General features: G+C 44.7%; 1 protein-coding gene across 1 annotated transcript in view; it reads left to right on the plus strand.

Annotated features, from left to right (window-relative positions):
* Blnk (B cell linker) overlaps nt 1–20,992 on the plus strand; it is a 66,090-nt gene that overhangs the window by 12,674 nt on the left and 32,424 nt on the right. Inside the window, exons 2-4 of the mRNA XM_051199793.1 lie at nt 9,054–9,119; nt 13,359–13,408; nt 20,265–20,305. Of these exons, the coding sequence (XP_051055750.1) occupies nt 9,054–9,119; nt 13,359–13,408; nt 20,265–20,305 (157 nt within the window). The remainder of the gene's footprint in view (nt 1–9,053; nt 9,120–13,358; nt 13,409–20,264; nt 20,306–20,992) is intronic.

Here is a 20,992-nt window from a genome sequence, read left to right on the forward strand (position 1 = left end):
AGCCAGGTGAGAAATAGCAGGGAAGGTTTTGACCAAAAGAAACAAAACAATTGTCTACTCGTCTGACCTTGGGACTGGTCAGTTACCTTATTTCCCTAGAAGTTAATTCTCTCCCTTGGGGCAAGATGAGGCTGGCCCAGATTATACCCAAGGTCTGTCTCTGTTATTTCTAAATTTCTATTACTTCAAGGACAAAATGAGGATCCTGGATTTCAAAGCTAGACAGTCTGAAATAGCATCATGGTCTTCCTGGGCCTTATTATTTGCATCTATAAAAAGGGATGCTGGCATTCACTCAACCCTAGGCGCTTTCTCTGGCTGCCCTGCCATGGAAGGAACTGTCGAAATGTCTTGCCAATTACACTACATTGTTTAGGAGGAAGCAACTGTGGGTGCTGAATTCGCAAACCTAAATATAACACCAATGATGCTACAGGAAGTTTAGGCTAGAGGAGGTGAGCATGGGGAAGTAGAGGCCAGACAAGAAGTATGGAGGAAAGAGGCTAGCCATCTGAGGGGAAGGAGCTTAGACATCAAGGGACAGTGAGGAGGAAGGAGGATGTCTGTGGCATGAAAATATTGCAACAGTCAGTACCATTCTATTTCAGAATGGTGGGTCAATGACGTCATGTTTAAGGCAAGTTATCCAGGAGGAAGATGTGTAGGACTCAGAATCCTTGGCTTCTTTCTGTATCTTTGCTCTGAGCCAGAAGGGCTGGGCAAGCCATGAAGTGGGAAGGGGTCTCTGTCCTTCATTATAGAGGGTGGTATGTGTATTCAGTGTAACTCTGGATCCCAAGCTTGCTGGCTCCTTGAGTTGTGGAATAAATAAGACAAAAACAGCAAATTATGACACCAAACTTTAAGGAGCAGTCTGGAAAAAGAAGTAAATCAAGGTAAAGAATATTTTGAACGAAAAGAAAAACAATGCAAAAAAAGAATATGAAGAACTAAGTATTAAACTTTTGAATGTGGGCCTGGGTAGATGACGCACCAGTTAAAGCACTTTCGTGCAAGGGTAAGGACCAGTGTTCAGATCTCCAGAACCCATGTAAATACCAGCGGGCATCAAGACTTACCTGCAGTTTCAGACCCGGAAGGCAGCAACAGGATCCCCAGAGCAAGATAATTTGCAAAAGCAGCCATATTGATGAATTCTGTCTTTGAGGACCACTCCTCAGTGAAGAAGGTAGAAGAGAGATGGAGGAGGATTCCTTCCACATGTACCAGCACACGCATGCACATGACACATTCGTGCACATGAATCACACATTTGCATTACATAGAGAGTGAGAAAAAAGGGAAAAAATAAATTTTCAATGAAGACAGGACTGTGCTATTGTTAACATCTTTTTGCCTCAGACTCCAAGATGGAATACAGAGCAGAGCTTTATGCCAGAGATTTCTTTTTCTGTGACAGAGCCCAAACCTGGGGCCTTGTGTCTCACATGCTCTGCCACTGAGCTGCCTCCCTAGTCTTTGTTTCTCTGAAACATAGTCTCCCTACATGTCCTAGACTGGCCTCCTGCCTCAGTCTCCCTAGAGCTGGGGTTACAGGCTGCAATGCCACACTCGGTGGGCAACAATGTCCTGCCTGAAAGCTGTCAGCCTGAATTCCCTGGGGGGGGACCTCACATTAGTCCTGCGTCTCAGTATGTTCACTATTCAGGGTGCAGGCTCAGCAGGGAAAGGTCTCTCGGAGCCCCTGGCCACCAGGGTCTCCTGCCCATGCTATCTCCATTCTTCCCACTGAGTCACAGGCACACCCCAGGAATGGTCTCTGAGCATTTCCTGCTGTCTGGGACTCAGTGCACCCCAAGGCTTTGACATGCCCTTAGCAAGTAAGCCACTCCTTTGGCAGAATCCCTCCCACAGCAGCCTTATACTTGCGACTCTGAGCTTCCCTCCCGCCCCGAAGGTCCCAGAGGATCCTACCTCTCTCTGAGCCTTTGAACTTCCCCGTTCCTCGCCTGTGTCTAGCATTTCCTGGTCTGCTCACATGACTCATGATGGAGACAAGTGAGAAAACACCAGCAAGGCCAAAGAGAACGCAGAAGCCTCAAACCTGAAGATCCAAGGACAGCAGGTGACAAGCTTCACTTTCTTCCTTTCCTATGGCTTCCTGGAAGTTCAACTTTTTCTAAATTAAATATTATTACAATTTAATTTAAAAAAATTAAAAAGTAGGCTGGAGCTATAGCTCATTTAGCAAAGCACATACCTAGCTTGTGCGAGGCCCTGTGTTCAACCCCGGCATTGAAAACAGAAGTCCTATGAAGATGATCAGTAACACCTTAAAAAGGAATCTGGAGTCCAAAATGTTAAACCATGTACAAAGGCTGTCTCAAAACAAAGGCCAGAAAGATGACTCAGCAGCTAAGTTTACCCGCTACCAAGCCTGTTCCTGGGACCCAAAAGGTGGAAGGAAAGAACAGATACACCAAAAACCCCATAGACGTACAGATGCTCGCTAAAATACTTTTCATTTAAAATATAAGTTTAAAACAAAAACAGTTTAAACACACATTTGTAGTAAGGAGTAGTGAAGGGACTGGGTATTTTCTTTACACGGGTTGGGGGGGGGGGAGGACAGAGACAGAGCACAGAGAGAGGACAACAGAAAATATTACTCCAAATTAACCCCAGAAGCAAGTAGCTGGAGACACATGTCACCCATGTGCATCAGTACCGAGGTCCTGAGGGTGCCTGAGATGACAAGCTTCTGCAAGAGATCAGGATGAGGCCCAACAATCATCAGCCAGGACGAAAACGTCAAGCTAGGTTTAGTGGGATCTGGGGAGCTACTGCAAGCTCATGAGGAAGGCAACAGCAAGAACCAAGTTTGAGATTTAGAAACAGGAGCACTGAAAGCCCCACAGCACAGAGTGGCGGGTCTTGAAGCCTGGAACAGCATTTTCCAGGTAGGGAGAGGCAGGCTTGGGTTAAGATCAGCTCAGGGCTGGCCTTACAGCTCCTGGAGCATGAAGTGCAAGAGCTGCTTCCAGGGCTGAGCCAGATGAAAGAGGAAGAATATATCTGATCTTTGCAGGATTTGCTTTCCTTTGAGATTCTGTTAATCCAAAGACCAGCCCACAAAGGGATTTTCTCTGATCTGGTTGCTTCCCATTTGTTTTTGTTTTTTTTTTTTTTTCTGGGAACAGAAGTAGAGAAAATACCAAGATGCTAAGTTTCCCCTTCATGGTTCAGTGAGTGCAGTGGGAGCGGAAAGGAAACCAAGATGCTTTACACACACACACACACTCATGCACTCACACACACACTCATGCACTCACACACACACTCATGCACTCACACACACACACCTTTAATTTTTTTTTTTTTTTTTGTCTAGGCTTTTTAAAAAATATGCTTGTGGCAAATGCTCCCACTCTTGTACTATCGTCTGTATTTAATAAAAGACAATGGAGCATGAATCTTGTCAAAGGTGAGCGTTCTTGGACTCCTATGGTGACTGGTCACACTGCAGTGTGGCTGCTTTCTCTAAGGCCCCTCGCCTTGGTGCCCCACAAACCGTCCTTCCAGAATTTGTGCCCCCTTGATCTTCTGAAGATCAGCTGTGGTCCTTCCTAGTGTGCTTTCACAGGGGTGGGAGTGGGGTCCACGAAGCTCTCCTGCCCTGAAAGAAACCGCCGTCTGAGGGGTGGGAATCGGGTCCACGAAGCTCTCCTGCCCTGAAAGAAACCGCTGTTTGAGGTTCTCAGTCTCCGTCACACGCTGGAAACACTTGAGAGCCGATGACTCTGGGTTCAGTGGCCTGAAGTGAGGCTGGTGTGACAGATTGAGTAAAGGGCACTCTGGGTGACTGTAACCCCCAAGCCTAATCAAGGCTTAGCCTGTCTTCAGTGGGGAAGGCGAGTTGATGTGAGATGGCAGACGTGCCTGTGGCTTGTGGGGGTGACTGTTGCTGCTCCCCACTGTGCGTGTCCCCGCTGGCGCACTGTGCTGAGCCCAGGTGCAGGGACACGCAGCAGGTGGGAACGTCCCTGCTGGTGTACTTGTTGAATGGAGATAAAGATGGAAGGCAGGCCACCAGCAGCCACAGCTCCCCCTTCCTGCTCTCTCCCAAGGTGAAGGTATTTGGGGCGGGATGCTGGGAACTTAGTTTGCTGGGCATTGAGGCATCGCCTCATTCCAGTTAGAATGGCTATTATCAAATGGCACAGGATTACAAGGGTGTAGAAGAAAGGGAGCTCTTACACACGTATGGTGGGGATATACTTTAGTAGTTAGTATTATGGAAAGCAGTGTGGACATTCCTCCCCAAATTAAAAAAAAAAAAAAAAAGATAGAACTACCATGTGATACAGCAACCCACTTGACATACTGAAGGAAATGAAACCAGTGTGTCAGAGACACCTATATTCCCACGTTTACTGTAGCGCCAGCCACAGGAGCAAAGAAATGGAAAAACCTTGAGTCCACAGCCAACAAACAGGAACAAAGTGATGCACATAAATGGTGGAATGTTATTCTGTCATTAAAAACCGGATGGGATGGGTAAGGGAGTGGGGAAAGACTGTGGGGAACCAGGGACTGATAATTGATAAATCACAGGGTTTTTAATTCCCCCCTTTTATTAAAAATAGGGTTTTTACATACAATATATTCTGATTATAGTCTCCCCATCCACAACTCCTCTCAGATTCTCCCCACCCACCCAAATCCACACCTTTTGCTGCCCAGGGGGACCCGCCTCCAGCAGGCAGGCTCAAGGGGAAATCCACAAAGTCTGTACTGTGATCCCCCCCCCCCCCACACACACACAGGGTTTCTCTGTGTAGCTTTGGGGCCAGTCCTGGAACTCAGTCTGTAGGAGAGGCTGGCCTCAAACTCACAGAGATCTGCTTGGGATTAAAGGAGTGTGCCACCGACAACCAACCAGTGACTTTTTTTATCTGAGGGGATAAGGGAAAAGACACAGCCTCTTGATAATTTCCTCCTTTTATTCTTCTACTGTATTCTCTTCTCTACAGTTCATATACCCCAACAAAGTGTTTCAGGCAATATGGGAATTACAATGTGGTTACATTCTATTTTCCAAATGGATGACTATAATGTTACTGGTAAAAATGTATTTTTCATCTCCCTTACATGATTAAAATGAAGTCACCCAAGAACCCACATACATTTACATTCAAGTAATGTGTTACAGATTAGCAGAGTGTGAGCAAGCCATCTTTTACTGTCTGCATATTGTGATTACAAAGAAAGAATCAATCACTTTATTATTTATCTTGAAATGTAATCTTATAAGGAATCTTAAGGGAGTCACAAACCTAAACTTTTTTCATTCTTCCTTAATCTATTTTTCTTTTTTCATAATTTATTTAAATTTGAAACAAGCCTGTTTTACTTGTCAACCCGAATTTCCTCACCCTCCCCTCCTCCCCTCCTCCCTCCTGCCTTCCTCCCTGTTCCCCCAACCCCCATTCAATCCCCTTCCTGCTCCCCAGGGAGGGTGAGGCCTTCCATGGGGGAATCTTCAAAGTTTGTCACATTGTTTGGAGCAGGGCCTAGGCCCTCCCCCATTTGTCTGGGCTGAGAGAGAATCCCTCTATTATGTGGAATGGGCTCCTGAAGTCCATTTGCATACTAGGGATAAATATTAATCCACTACCAGAGGCCCCATAGACTGCCCAGTCCTCCTAACTGACACCCACATTCAAGGAGTCTGGGTCAGTCCTATGCTGGTTTCCCAGCTATCAGACCGGGGTCCATGAGCTCCCATTTGTTCAGGTCAGCTGATTCTGTGGGTTTCTCCAGCCTGGTCTTGACCCCTTTGCTCATCACTTCTCCCTCTCTGCAACTGGATTCCAGGAGTTCAACTAAGTGTTTAGCTGTGGGTGTCTGCTTCTTCTTCCATCAGCTACTGGATAGCATATAAGGTCGTCATCAATCTCATTATCAGGGAAGGGCATTTAAGGTAGCCTCTCCACTATTGCTTAGATTGTTAGTTGGGGTCATCCTTGTAGGTCTCTGGACATTTCCTAGTGCCAGATTTCTCTTTAAACCTGTAATGGCTCCCTCTATTATGGTGTCTCTTTTCTTGTTCTCCTCTATTCTTCCCCTGACTCAATCTTCCTGCTCCCCCATGCCCACCTCTGCCCTCCTCTTCTCCCCTCCCCTCCTCTTCCTCCTAACTCCCTCTCTCCTCTCCCCCTGCTCCCAATTTGCTAGGGAGATGTTGTTTCTTTCCCCTTCTCAGGGGGACCATTTATGTCTCTCTCAGGGTCCTCCTTGTTTCCTAGCTTTTCTGGCAGTGCGGATTGTAGTCTGGTGATCCTTTGCTCTATGTCTAAAATCCATATATGAGTGAGTACATACAAGGCACAAACCTAAACTTTTATATGTGAAAAAACAATCAGTCAGCTCTACCTTAAATATTTAGGATATATATCCACTCGTCAGTAGTTTTCTATATCAGGAGATCAAGGGCAAAACTGGGTACAAGGAATTAATGATCATCTTTGCTCATCAACTAATCCAAGCAAGGAAAGCACCTCAGCTAATAATAATTGGGCTGCTTTGTTCTTGTTCCCTGACCTTAAAGAGTTTCTCACTCAGTTATGTGCCTTTCTAAAACTTTAGGTTGTCTTCTTGGGTCTTCACCTCAAAGCTATTTAACAAAGACATCTCAATCTAACTTTAAGTTCTTTCAAAGCTTTGTTTCAGCTATGATGTATTATGAAACCTGTGAACACGTCTCCCAACATTAAGATTAGGATTTAAACTAGCTGGGCTACTGGGACTCAGTGGTTTTTCTTAACCATTAACCTAAGCCACAGTCTATATGGATCTTCAATAGAAGTTTGTTTGTTCTGGCTGTGTGACACTTCCTTGTTTTTTTTTTTTTTTTTTAATTTTTATGTATTTATTATTTTTTCTTATTTTACATATGGATCCCAGTTCCCTCTCCCTCCCTCCCTCCTATGTCCCCCACTCCCCTTCCCACCCCACTCCCACTCCACAGGGAGGGTGATTCCTACCAGGAGGGATCATCAAAATCTGTCAAGTCATTTGGAGTAGGGTCTAGGTCCTTCCTCCTGCCTCTAGGCGAAGGGAGTGTCCCTCCTTGGGGAATGTGCTCCCAAAGTCCTTTTGTGCACCCCTTGTTTTGTTTCTTATCATCACAACTCTATTTAAAGTAACACTATTATTATCAATTAGACAGTAGAGCTTAGAAAGAAATCTACATAATAATCCACAGGTAAAAATGCCCAGTAGAATGAATGCATGTTTCCATGAGATACACACATTACATTACAGATACCAGAGAAAGATGGCAGCAGCAGACATGAAAGACACACAAGGCATTCTGGAGTCTGTGGTCTCAGCCCCTTGTCTACTGGAGATTCGCCCATCAGGGTCTCCTCCTGGTGGGCTGACACCCTGAAGTCAACTGGCATCTGCTGCTCCTCTGACATGGCCATCGGCTCACACCCTTCCTTCCTTCCTTCCATCCTTTCTTCCTTCCTTTCTTTCTTCCTTTCCTCCTTTCCTCCTTTCTTCCTTTCTTTCTTTCTTTCTTATAGAAAACAAGCATTAAAAGAAAAAAAATGAAGAAAATGAAAAATAAAATAAAAACCAGGATAGGCAAAACAAACAAAAAGAACCAAAGAAAAAGCTCAAGAAGCATACAGAGTCACACACGCTTGCACACACAGAAATCCCATAAAACACAAAATCAGAAATGATAATAAGTTAACAAAAGACCCGTAAGGTACAAACTTTCCCAGACAAAGCATTATGATTGAGTTCGTTTGTTTTGGCCATCTACTGGTGGGCATGGAGTCACCCATAGGTGTGGGTAATTACAGTGTGTTAGTACAACTAAGTTTTGATATCCTAGGAAAAGGGAAATTTTGATTCTACCAGAAATGATAACTGCTTGAGATCTGTAACACTTGGCTTAATGTGAACCCTGAACAATGTATATATGTGTTGAAATGTTACATAGACCCCATAAATATGTTCAATCTTTATGTGCTAATTGAAATAAAAATACAACTGACTCAAAAATTGAATATATTTAGAAGGTACCATATATACATACATATATTAAGAATAAATATAAGGTCACAGTTGGCCTCACATTTATAAACTAAATGCTTCAATGCTCTAGCCATGAGAGCTTGGACAGCTGTGCAATGGAATGTTACTAGTGGGGAATAGAATTAAGAGGGGCCCTCTTTAGTATTATTTCCACAATACCTTCCATAGTATCATTTGTACAGTCACATGTGCTACATGTATCCACTATCACAGAACCTTATAGATGATTCTTTCCTACTCCACCTTTTCCCACCTATGGATGCCATTGGTCATGTACACAGTTGGAATCAGATAGTATGTAAACTTTCTGGATTGGCTTATTTTCACTTGACATATGTTTTAATTTGAAATAGTCACAGGTCACACTCTATCATGAAGGACGTCAGGGCAGGAACCCAGAGGCAGGAACTAAAACAGAAACCATGGAAGAAATGCTACTTACTGCCTTTCTTCTCGTGGCTTGCTTAGCCTGCTTTCTTATAGCACCCAGGACCACCTGCCACAGTGAGTTGGGCCCTCCTACATCAATTATCAATCAAGAAAATACCCCCCCCCAAGGCTTGCCCACAGGCTATTGTGGTGGGGACATTTTCTGAGATTCCTTCTTCCCAGATGTCTCTAGCTTTTTTCATGTTGACATAAAACCATTTAGTATAGTAGGCAAGTACTCTACTATTGAGTTACATTCCCACTCTCAGAATTCTTTATCCAGTGATAGGTATGGAACATCCAAACTATCGGCCTTACTACCAAGTGGCATCTCCAGCTTCCGCCACTCAAGTTACAGTGCCTGACATCATAATTTCTGGTAGTGGTTTCTAGAATACCAATTAAGAGTGACAAAGTTGCCCTTGGGGTAGGTTGTGCTCCAAATAGGACCAACACCTTTTTGTTTTAGTGAAGGTAAAAATTTATTGCAAAAAACAGCTTAGACGTTAATAGTTTATGTTTGTGATTTTTTTTCTTTTTTTTTTTTACAGACAGCTTCAAAAGATGGTCCATGATATAAAGAACAATGAAGGTGGAATAATGGACAAAATAAAAAAGTAAGTTAGTATCGATTATTTATATGAAGGAAGTCAGTCTACGCTGAATGGAGAGCAAAGCTCTCTGCTATCAAGTGAGGACCATGGCGCCTCTCCTCTTTTTTACTAGGTGTTCTGTCTACACCCTGGAAACATGAAAGTGAGTGAGTGAACTGGGACTCAGGGGTCTGCAATTTGCCATCCCCATGAAGAGGTGAACTGGGCCCCCTCAAGGCACCTATCAGGAAAACCACTTGGGTAACCACCTAGATAAGGTCCAGGGATGAACCTGAAGAAGCCATTAAGAACCCATGAGACCCAGCCTGGCTTCTCTTGTTCAGCCTTGTCTAGGTGCTACCGAGGCAAGCATGCCTTGCTTTTTTTGTGATGTCATATCGCTGGCCTATATTTTGATTTCTGCTTTTTAAATTGCTGACTTAAACTCATGTTTCGATGAACTCTGGAAGAAGCAAAGCCAGAATCTTGGATCTTCACGTGCACCAGAACCCCAAAGCCCAAAAAAAAACAAAATCCCAACCAAACAACAACAACAAAACACAACTGAAATCCCAACTGCTTGAAAATTTAACTCAGTCTTAAAGTACTTGCAGGGTCCTAGCATGCATAGGACTCTGCATTTAATCTCCAAACACACACACACCACAGAAATTGTGCAGATTTCTTGCATTCACCACTCAAAATCTAAGTCAACATAAAAAGAGAAATAGTACTTTGTTTTGTCTTTTAAGATAGAGTCTCACTATGTAGCCCTGGAAGGCTTTGGACTTGCTATGTAGACAGGGCCCCAAACTCACAGAGAGATACCTGGCTCTGCCTCTTTGGTGAGTGCTAGGATTAAAGGTATTTGCTATCATATTCTCCCTAATATTTAGTCTTTAATTTTGCCTTTTTTTTAAATTAATGTAATACTGATTCACCATGAGAAAATTAAAAAAATTAAAATGTATCAGGAATGCTCACTTCCTCGTATTCTCCCACTAACCCCATCCCCCAAAACAGGCATCATCCTGGGGAGACATCATGCAGGCATCCCTATCTGTATATGCTTCTGCAGGCACGCATGCTCCAACACTGCACGATCCCACACAAAGACATTTTCACCTCAGCATCATGCTGCATATACCATCCCCCCTGCTTATGGTGCTGGTTTTTACCACGGACCTCTTTATATTAGTATGCAAAAAATAACAGATAATTTTCTAAGTGCTGACTAGTAGTCTATTTTGACTGGTAACATTTTTTGAAGTGATAGTTTCATATCAATCAAAATTCTTTAGCCATTCCTTTCCATTTACTTGGCACAGATAATACTCTAATGAGAGTCTTTTCAGACTTCAAGTATTCCATTAATCTAAATTCCTGAAATAAAATTTCTAAGTGGAAGTTAAAGTTTTGTAACTATTTCCCTCCCCCAAAAGGACAGTTTATTTCTCCGTGTCTGTAGAACAGATTATATATTCTCATCCATTTTGGCTGGGATTGGCAGAGGTGTGTGGTCATTTCTGTTTATTTTTTCTACTATGGAATTTCATTCCCCATACTAGTCACTGTCAGAGTCCCTAGCATTTGTGGGTTGCCCCAGAGGCCAGATTGGCAACTCCAGTGTTCTCTGTGGTATGAGGTTTCTGTCCCATGCTCAGTCACGTGACAGCAGCCTTGGATCAGCAAATGTTCCTGACAGTTTCTATTTCAAACATTCTGCCTACTGTCTCCAGAATACTTTTCAGTGTGTGTGTGTGTGTGTGTGTGTGTGTGTGTGTGTGTGTGTGTGTGTGCGCGCGCACACGCGCACGTGCACTGTGGTTCTTATTTGATAACTGTTTTGTTATATATTTTGCTATGTTAAGGTTAAAACCCTTCTTTTTATTGAGACAGAAAAGAGGAGATGATGGGAGATGTCATTCTGTAAATGTTTCTCTTTTCTCTTATTGGTTAATGAATAAAGCACTGTTGGCCAATAGGAAAGCAAGATAGGCGGGACTAGGAGATGAGGAGGATGCAGGAAGTAATAGGGAGGAGATTCAAAATGTAGGACCAAGAGAACAGAGGTCCCAGCCCTGTCTCCAGTAAGATGAGACCATGTGGAAACACTTAGATGAATAGAAATGGGTTAATATTTAAGACAAAGCTAGCCAATAAGAAACACTAGTAACAGGCCAACAGCTTTATATCTAATACAGCATCTCTGTATTATTTGGGGCTGGCACAGCTCTGGGACCAGACCAGTGGGAAAACATACTCCTAACACATATGTGCATATGTGTGTGCATGCAAGCTCACATGTGTTACATGCACGTGTGCACATATACATGGAAGTGAGGTATAGATGTTGGGTATCCACCTCTATTGCTCTCCATGTCATTGCCCTGAGGCAGGGTGTGTCACTGAACTGGAAGCTCACTGCTAGGCTGGCTGACCAGAGAGCTCTCAAGATGTGCCTGTCTCTATGTTCCTAAATGTTGTGGATAGAGAGATGCACAGACATGCTGGCTTCGCATGTGAATGGCAGGGATTCGAATTCAGGTTCTCATGCTTGCAGAGCAAATGTCCTTATCCCAACTTCCAGCATCTTCCTAGCCCCCAAAGTGCTTTTCTTGATGAGCCATTTCTTCTTAGCCTGGAAAATTTGGCTACCATGGCCGTTACCATGAAGGTCAAGGGCTCCTTGTCTCCAAGTGACCTGCAGTTGGGCTCCCCTGTGAAGTCAGACAACAGGTTCTCCCTTGAGAGGAGGAAGCATGGTCAAGCACACTGGTTCCTCTATCACAAAGACTATGGTGGCATTCTCATGGGCTGCGTGTGGCAAGGCCTGTGAAGTACTGGGTTTAGCGTGTAGCTGCCTGCTACTCATTACTTTGAAAATACACCTTTTATTCCTGGCTTGTCATCAGCGCCATTCTCTCTCGCTCTGTCTCCGTCTCTGTGTTGCATGTACACATTTGTGTGGGTGTGTGCACATGTATGTGTGAGTGCATGTGTGTGGACACCAGAGTCCCACATCCTCTCCTACTCTCCACCTTAGTTTTCTGAGGCTGGATCTCTCCCTGAACTACAGCTCATCAATTCAGCTAAACCAGTTGACCAGCAAACTCCCTGAATCCAAATTTATAGGCAGGCACTTACTGACAAATCTCTCCAGTCACAGAGCCACCCTTAAGTTTGTTCTGTATTGCAAGAGGGGTTGAGCTGTTAAAAACATTTCCTCTTGTGACTACAGGATGATAGTGGGTAGGAGTTGGTCTGAGTGTCTTGAAATGTTTCTGTCCCTGGACAGGCCCCTGTTGCTTTTACCTACAATCCTCTTTCTAGACTTCACATGAATTTATTTTGATGAGAATTGTTAGCCCATGATGAAAATGGGATGCAAAAATAGGAGAGCCTGTGATGGAAAAGGCAGGATTCTTATACAAAGCCAAGTAGTGTTACTTTTGTAATATAAAGTTCTGTTTTTAAGGTGTTTTATATATTTCTAAAATAAAATATAAATTCCTATGTTGATTTTATAAAAATGAAATAAAATATATATAACTATTACCATATATACTGCTTCTATAAAAATAATATTTTAGTAATTAAATGCTACTGGATATAAGTTTTATCTGTGTGTGCTTTAAATTTCATTAAGGATACCACTTTTAAGTAAAGTGAGTAAATATTATTAGTTAGCAAGTTACTATAAACCTTCCATCTTGAGATGATGCTTGCCTATTTGTTATGGGTCTTGTTTCATTTTTTTCTAATGCTGGGGATTGAACCTAGGGCCTTACACCTGCTAGGCAAGTGCTCTACTTCTAAGCCATAGCCTAGGCCCCATATGTCATGTTTTTACATGGTGCAAAATGATTTTTGTTCAACCTATGAGCAAAGTACTTATTGATAGTTTTGTCCCTTTTTAAAAAGGCATTTGTGAACCAGTAAATCACAGTTCATCTTCTCTTACTCTCCCATGAGCCATTGAGCACTGCTCTTCCTTGAATCATTGAATGCAGTGTTAACTGGTCTTTGGGCCTCACAGAGCCCTTCAGTGGCTCAGCCTAGCTTGAGCAAAGTCATAGGCTCCAGGTGCACTGTGGAGAGCACTGGCTTCATTAGATTACAATACAATGAATTCTCAGTGTGAGGGGCCCAGAAGATATTCTAGCAGTTATCTATCTCTTCTCTCTGTGTTGGCTTGTGCTGTGAGCCTTGACAAGAGTTGTCCTGCCCACTGACCCTTGTTCTACTGGTTCTCATCTACAGGCTAAAAGTCAAAGGACCTCCAAGTGTTCCTCGAAGGGACTATGCATTAGGTAAGAGTATTTCTAAAAAAATACATTAGCTGGCTTTTGTCTAATGCTCATATATTTCTTGGGAAAGGAAATATGTTGTACTTATTTGTAAAGCAGCCTTATTTTAAGAATGACAATATCAATGAGGCCTTCCATTACAGTGAAACTATACTCCACCAACACATTCACTCACCCATCCATCTCCCCATCCACCCACTCATCTGTCCACCCACCCATCTACTCACCCATCCACCTATCCATCTACCTACCAACCCGTTCATCTATCCACACACCCATACATCTATTTGTTCATCTCTACATCCGTCCATGTGTCTATGCAACTTTTTGTCATGCACATCCCATGTACCTGGCATATACAAGGTATTAAATAGAAGTGTCATACTTACAAGCAAAATGTGGTTTCCCCTGCCATGGACTTGATAGCCCCAAAGGGAAGACAGATGATGTTAGAAACATCTATAAGTTCATATACTAAGAGAGCACAGTCCTGTGTAGTCCTTGGTAGTGGGGACTAATCTATGCTGCATAAAAGCTATTTAAGGACTCGGAGAAATGGCTCAGTCAGTAAAGTGCTTGACATACAAGCATGAAGACCTAAATTTGACCCCCAGAAACTACACAAAAAACTGGGCATGAACCAGGCTATGGTGGTGCGTGTCTTTAATCCCAGCACTCAGGAGGCAGAGGCAGGCAGAACTCTGAGTTTGAGGCCAGTCTGGTCTACAGAGCTATTTTTAGGACAGCCAAGGCTACATAGAGAAACCCTGTCTCAACAAAACAAAACAAAGCAAACAGACAAACAAAAACTTGTGCATGGTCACATTCACATATAGTCCCAGCACTGGGGAGATGGAGACAGGTCAATCCCTGGGTCTTGCTGGGTAACCATTCTCAGTGAGAGACTCTGTCGAAAGTGGGGGAGGGATCCCTAGGAATGGACTCAAGATGAACCTCTGAATTCCTCATACACCTGCACATTTACAGCTCCATTTCAACTAGAACCAACTGTGGCCACAAAAAGGCTAAGCTTGAGATCAGTAGGCTTATAGCAATGGTAATCAAAGTCAAATAGTCAACACCTTTGTCTGGAATAGGCAGAACCTCACACTGTCAAACATTCAGCAAGTTCAGACAGATGGCCATGGGATTCCTGTGCAGTCTGGAACTATAGGGATTTTTGTTCAGGAATTTCAAAATCTACCTGTTCCCAAGCATAGCTAAATGGGAACAACTCATTCTTCTCACCAAAGATGGAAAGTGGAAGCAACTCTAACCTTTTCAGTATCCAAACAAATATGATGGGAAAAGCATGGAAAGATGGATCCTTTTGTTTAAGAGGAGTACTAGAGGTGATCAGCCCAACATCCAGCCTGGATTTATCCTTCCCTCCCACCAGCGGTACCCTCACAAATGAGGCCATCTCCCATGATAGTTTCCAAAGCCTACCCAATCCCAAGAGATGGGCAGCCCTGACTGGATGTAAGGCTCCCTTGTATCTCCTAATAGCCACTCAGAACAAGCTTTAACATCTCAAAGACATCAAAGCAGACAATTCAGAATTGATGTCACTTAAACAACTTATTCTGTAAAAAAAAAAAACAAAAAACAAAAACAAGAAACAAAAAAAAACAGCTCCAGATGCTTCAGCTTTGACCCACTCAACAACTACATTACAGGTTTGTCCTGTGTGACAGTGGGTAAAGGGCCTGCTACAAGTGTGAAAATCTGAGTTTGAGTCCCCAGAAACCACTAAAAGTGGTGTTCTGTAGCAACCTGTAATCCCAGCACTCCCGTGGCAAGATGGGAGGCAGAAGCAGAATTCCCAGAAGCTCATGGACCATCTAGCTTAGCATACACAGAAATGATCAAGAGACACCCCCCCCATTTCAAATAAGGTGAGGCCAGGAATGACTTCCAAGATTGTCCTTCCACACATCTGCTCACATACATTTTAAAAATAATTTCCCAAGCATGATAGCTGCTATGAAAAATAAGAAGAAACTGACAGGGTTCAGTGGCAAATAATAGTAGTAGGTGGAGACTTCTTAGACAGTCTGGGAAAGTCTCTCTGAGCAGGTGACATCTAATTCAAGTGTTAGGGGACAAATGTGTAAGCATATCTGTCCCTCACAGATGAGCCAACAGCATTAGAGATGACAGACACAAATGCTGTACCTCAGTCAGCTCTCAGAAGCCCAACCATCTGCAAGAGGGACATCGCTCCTCACTGATGCGTGTTCATTCCTTCCCCGTGGCCTCCTCCTGCTCTGCTTTCTTCTCTGGTGAAACAGCAGGGAAAAAAAAATCTGCCACATTTTCATCCTTTTGCCTAAACCACATGCCATGGGGCCCATTGTCAATTCCCGCTCTTCCTACTCCTCCGCAGGAGCAGATCTTCCTCTAAATCCCACTTCAGCCTTCAAGTATCTTTCATTTCTGTTGCCATGGATACAGCTCAGCCCCGTCATCATCTCTTGCTTGTCCTTGGACAGAGCTTCTAAGTGGCCCTCAATGCTTAATTCCATTCCTAACTCTCATCCTCCATCAGAGCAGTGATGGTTATAGAGAACACAGTTTTCTTCATCTCATGGCCCCATTGGGCTCTTCATGGCTCACCAGAGTGCAGTCCCAGGTCATAGAGCCCAGTGACAGAGCCCTCTCACATCTAGCCACTGATTATGTAACTATGGGCATCACCCTCAGTTCATCCTCATCATTTGAGGAAGGGGGATCAGCTCGATATTGGACTTGGGATCCTGATGCTACAGCCAGCCTCTCTGATATTCCCTGGTTTTAGGAATGTGTGTCTTTCCATCTGCGGGCTACCCAAAAGTGTTTCTTTGACCTCAAACACCAGACCTCCTCCTGAAATGCTCCATTTAGTCTTTTCTTATGAAGTGCTGGGGCTCAAAGCCTGGGACTTCATATATGCTAGGCAGGTGCTCTACCACTGAGCTACAGCCCCAGTCTTTCCATGTAGCCTTGGTGTCCATATATCACATCTCTTGGAACACAGGGACACGCCTTGCTCCACAGTCTGATCCCTCGTAATGGCAGCAGCAGTCAGCTGGGAGCTTGTCAGACATACAAAGCCTTAGCCCTGAGCTACTGAGTCAGAATTAGCATGAACTCCCACATAGTAAAGTGAGATGAAGCTGCTTCAAACCAAATCCAGCCAAGTTCCCAATCTTAGAAATCAGTCCTGTGTACTTCACCACCAGGGCCCGCTCTCTCCTGCTCCTGCCCTCAATCCCTGGAAACTATCCTATCGTGTGGGAATCAGGGTTCACTAGACTCAGTACAGGTGACGTGAAGTTTATTCCGGGAGAGTGCACTTACACAGGAAACAGATGACTGTCGTGGGTTCCTGCTCCAAGGATGCCAACCCTGCCACCCAGACGCCACTGGGATGCGATGCTCTCTGCCACCCGAGCAGGAAGCAAGAGCCAGCTCTGAGCCCCAAACCTATGTCCACACCTGTGACCACACCCAAAAGGGCATGGTCAGTGCTACAGGTGTGGAGGTGGATATCATTACAATTCCCCTTTTAGTCTAAAGAAGAAGACTTAGGCTTCATATAAAACTATATACAATGATAGCAAATATCAAGTATGCTCTAGGAGAAGGAAAGGTAAAAACATACAAAATTTAAGACCTACTGCCAGTGAAACAACATAAAACAATTGCCATGAGCTACATATCCAGTCCTAGGGTGAAGGCATAACAGAGATTACTATGAAGTTGTCCTAAACTGGAAAGTTTAAGTCTTGTACCTAACATTTCTATCTAGGAAGAGCGAACAGTAATTGTGGCAGTCTAATCTTCAGCCTCATCAAAGACCTGAGAAGGAAGATAACAATACGAGGGTGGGCAGGAAGGGTAGGTGAGCAACTTCCAAAAGGTGCAGTGAAGACAGAAACAGCAGGCTACCTGGACAGTCACCCAAAGTCTCACAGCAGCGTAGGGGCAACCAGCTTTGGCTAAGGCCTAGAGTATCTGACTGACCAACACAGAAGCAGGGAGGTAGAAAGGCTGTCTTACCCTGACTTGGCAAGGTTCAGCAGTCTTCTTAAGTTTATCTCCTGTAAGCTTAGTTAGGACAGCATGTCCAAAGTCAGTGGTCACCCAGGTGGGGGGTGTTGGGGGGTGGGCAGATATTTGCCCAAGAGGCCATTAGCCAAGAGAGAATGAACTCCAGAAGGAGTGTCATCGGTGCCCAACTTACTCTCAGGAATAGCTCAGTGCTCTCAGGAGTAATTGTGTCTCATGTTAATGGAGTACCAATATGAAAAAATGTAAATGTCATATTCTGTAGGTCTGACCACGCCCTGGGCGTGGTCAATGCTACAGATGTAGAGGTGGGTATCACTACACTATCCTTTTGACAACTTGCAGTTGTGTCCCTCCCTGCCCTGTCCTCCCCACCGCTAGCTGCTCTTGTCCCAGGAACATTTCCAGCTGCTTCCCTGCTCTTGGGGCTCTTATTCAACTGCCTGAGCAGTCTCAGAAGTCAGCCCCAAAGCTTCTCAGTGCAGGGAGTGTTCAAGAACCTCAAAGGTTACATGAAGAAACAGAGACAGACAGACAGACATGGGGGTGGGGGGATCTGTCTCAGTTCTGCATGGGAAGGGCCCCCTGGTCATTCCACAATCCCCCGAGGGATCAGGTCTGAACAAGGCTTCTCTACTGTACCCCCTGTCCTGATCTCCAGGGACTCTCAGAAGACACCGCCACCCACCCACAGAAGTTTGCCTAGTACTAACCCTGTCCCCACTGATGTCATCCAGGGAGGGGTCTGAGCAAATGAAAAAGTAGAGGTTTCCCCTAAAAAATGAAGCCAGAGTTTCCCTGGGATCCGACAACCCTGCCCCAGGGTGAATGGCCAAAGGGAAGCCAGTCATCTGCCAAAGAGACACCAGTGCTCCTGTGTTCACTGCTGAGCCAAGGCAGGGAAACAACCTGAGTCTCCGTGATGAGTGGATAGGGAACTTGTGGGCCCACACACACAATGAAATACTATTCAGTCATTAAAAGAATGGAACCCTGTCACTTGTAACCGGGGTGGAGTTGGAAGGTCACTATGCCAAGTGAAGTAAGCCAGGCACAGAAAAACAAATCTGGCACATTCTCGCGCTGCATGTGACATCTAACAGAACCAAACAGAACCGAGACACCGACCATCAGAGTGGTTATTTCCTGGAGCTGTGGTGAAGGAGGCTGGGCAATGGGTCCGGTGGGAGTGTGGAGTCCCAGTGTGCGACTTCACAGGCCGTTAGAGAGAACAATGTATAATGAGTTCCAATAACTACCGAGAGGCACTGAAAATCCCACGTGAAGAGACAGTGTGTTTACCCCGCTTTAAACATTATTCGATGGACATGAATATTGAAATACCATATATTAACCTATTGAGCCGTGTGTGTTTTATGTTTTCATGTATCCGTTAAAATAGCTTTTATTTAAAACTAATTCATTTGGGGCTAATGAGAGGAGTGCTTGCTGTGAAAACAAAAGGACCTGAACTCAAATCGCAAACCCCAAAGGCTGGGCATAGAAGTGTGCCTGGCCAGCCAGCCTAGCTGAAACAGTGAGCTCCAGGTTCAGTGTCAGACCCTATCTTAAAAACTAGGCAAAGATCAATACCTGAAGGCTGCCTCTGCCGTTCATGTGTACACATAGGCATGCACGCCCATTTAGGTAATGATAAAATAATATGATTATATGTTTAAAGTAAGAGAGAGGACAATGGAGAGAAAGGAAAGGCCCTCAGGTTCAGCCTGCCACAGAAGCCCAGGGTCTACACAGCCACCGTTCCCTGGAGAAATGAGCCCCTGCTTGTGCCCTGTCCCGCTGTCCTGAGTGGAGCCTGCATCACTTGCTACTCCACATCTCTGCTTACCTTCTCCCTGGTGGAAATGGGCAAAACGGCCCTGGAGAGAGCACTATGTTCATTCAGCGCTGGTGTTCCCCACAGAACCGAGAGTGCAGAAACACAACTTGGGCTCACGGTATTTTTAAAACTTGCAAAGGACTGGAAGCCTCCAAGATGAGTAGAGCAAGAGAGGCAAAAAACTGTCCAAAGTTGCACAGCCAGATCATTACTGAGCCAAGACCATAGGCCCCATGACAATCTGTGGAGGGATGAACACACACACACACACACACACAGAGAGAGAGAGAGAGAGAGAGAGAGAGAGAGAGAGAGAGAGAGAGAGAGCGCATAGGGCAACAAAGGGGAGTGGGGAATCTGAGGTGGGCCAGGGTAGGGGCTTTGAAATGTGTATCAAGTACCTGTGAATAGGGAAGCCAGCATGGCCTTTGTTATACAGCAGGTCATTAGAGACCTGCTGTCCTTTCCAGCACAGGAAAGGGAAATGACTCCTTTTAGCAAATGGGAACCAGTTTCACAAGTTCTTGAGGAATGCTGGCTTCCATCTAAGCACCGAAATTCGCCTACAGTCCAGTTTGAGCTGGGCCTAGACTCAATTTTGGACTGAGTTCGTGAGCCTGCCCTTTTGGAGGGGAATGGGCCACCCTTTGGACCTAACAGTCATGGAGTTTATTAAAAAAAAAAAAAAAAGACAAGTATAATATTCCAGTAATGTCCCTTGACAAAGGCGGGCAGGCCTAGGAAAAGGGCTTCATTGCTCCCCTCCTACAGAACTTCTCCTTCTGCTTTGAGATTTAAAAAGTTTTCTGAGAAAGAGAGCAAAAGTGAATGACGATAAGGCCACAGTTACCATTCAAGGTCAAGTACATGCACCAGCAGGCCCACAGACGAGCAGGCAGCATTGGGGCCCGTGGGTCTGGCCAGCTGGACTCAGGCTTTTTGCGCTATGTGCCTTTCCTGTTACAGACAGCCCTGCAGACGAAGAGGAGCGGTGGTCAGATGACTTTGTAAGTATCTGCTCCAGGGATGGGACGGCGGGAGGGGGAGGGGCGGGCCAGCCTCCTGGGGGACACCTCTCAAACTGCTTGTTTCTGAATGCTGAAGCCTAGCTGAACAACACCGGGAGAGGGACCCAGAGGGACCGAAAAGCCTCTTCCAGGCAGGCAGGAGGCAGTGACCTCACTGGCAGCTGACTTGACCGGTGCTGACCACATGCCGGGCCAAGCACATTAGACAGCCCCGGGAAGTAGGCACTGTAACCTCATTTTCAGAGCTCACAGACGCGAAGTATTTAAATAGTTCTCTACTGATGGTTGGTTCTGACCCAAGCTTCCCACTTCTCCCAGACCACGGCAGGAGACTTCAAAACAGGAAGTAATCAGTATAGAACTGGGTACACACGTATAAAGCCAGCACTGGGCAGGCTGAAGCCCGAAGACTGAGAGTTCAAGGCTAATCTTGGTTACTTGGAGGATTTGAGGCCAGTTTGCTATTTAGCAAAATCCTTTCTATCTATCTGCCTGTCTATCTATCTATCATCTATCTATATCTATCTACCTAGGGCCTTAATGCTAGACACGGGTGCCTCTAAAACCAGAACTGAACGTTTGATTAATATGCAGTTCCCAAACTCAAACCTGGGCCTTAAGATCTTAGAACCTGCTATTACAAAAACAAAAAAACTAAACAAACAA

This window comes from Phodopus roborovskii, unplaced genomic scaffold, assembly GCF_943737965.1.
Source record: "Phodopus roborovskii unplaced genomic scaffold, PHOROB, whole genome shotgun sequence".
Lineage (NCBI taxonomy): Eukaryota > Metazoa > Chordata > Mammalia > Rodentia > Cricetidae > Phodopus > Phodopus roborovskii.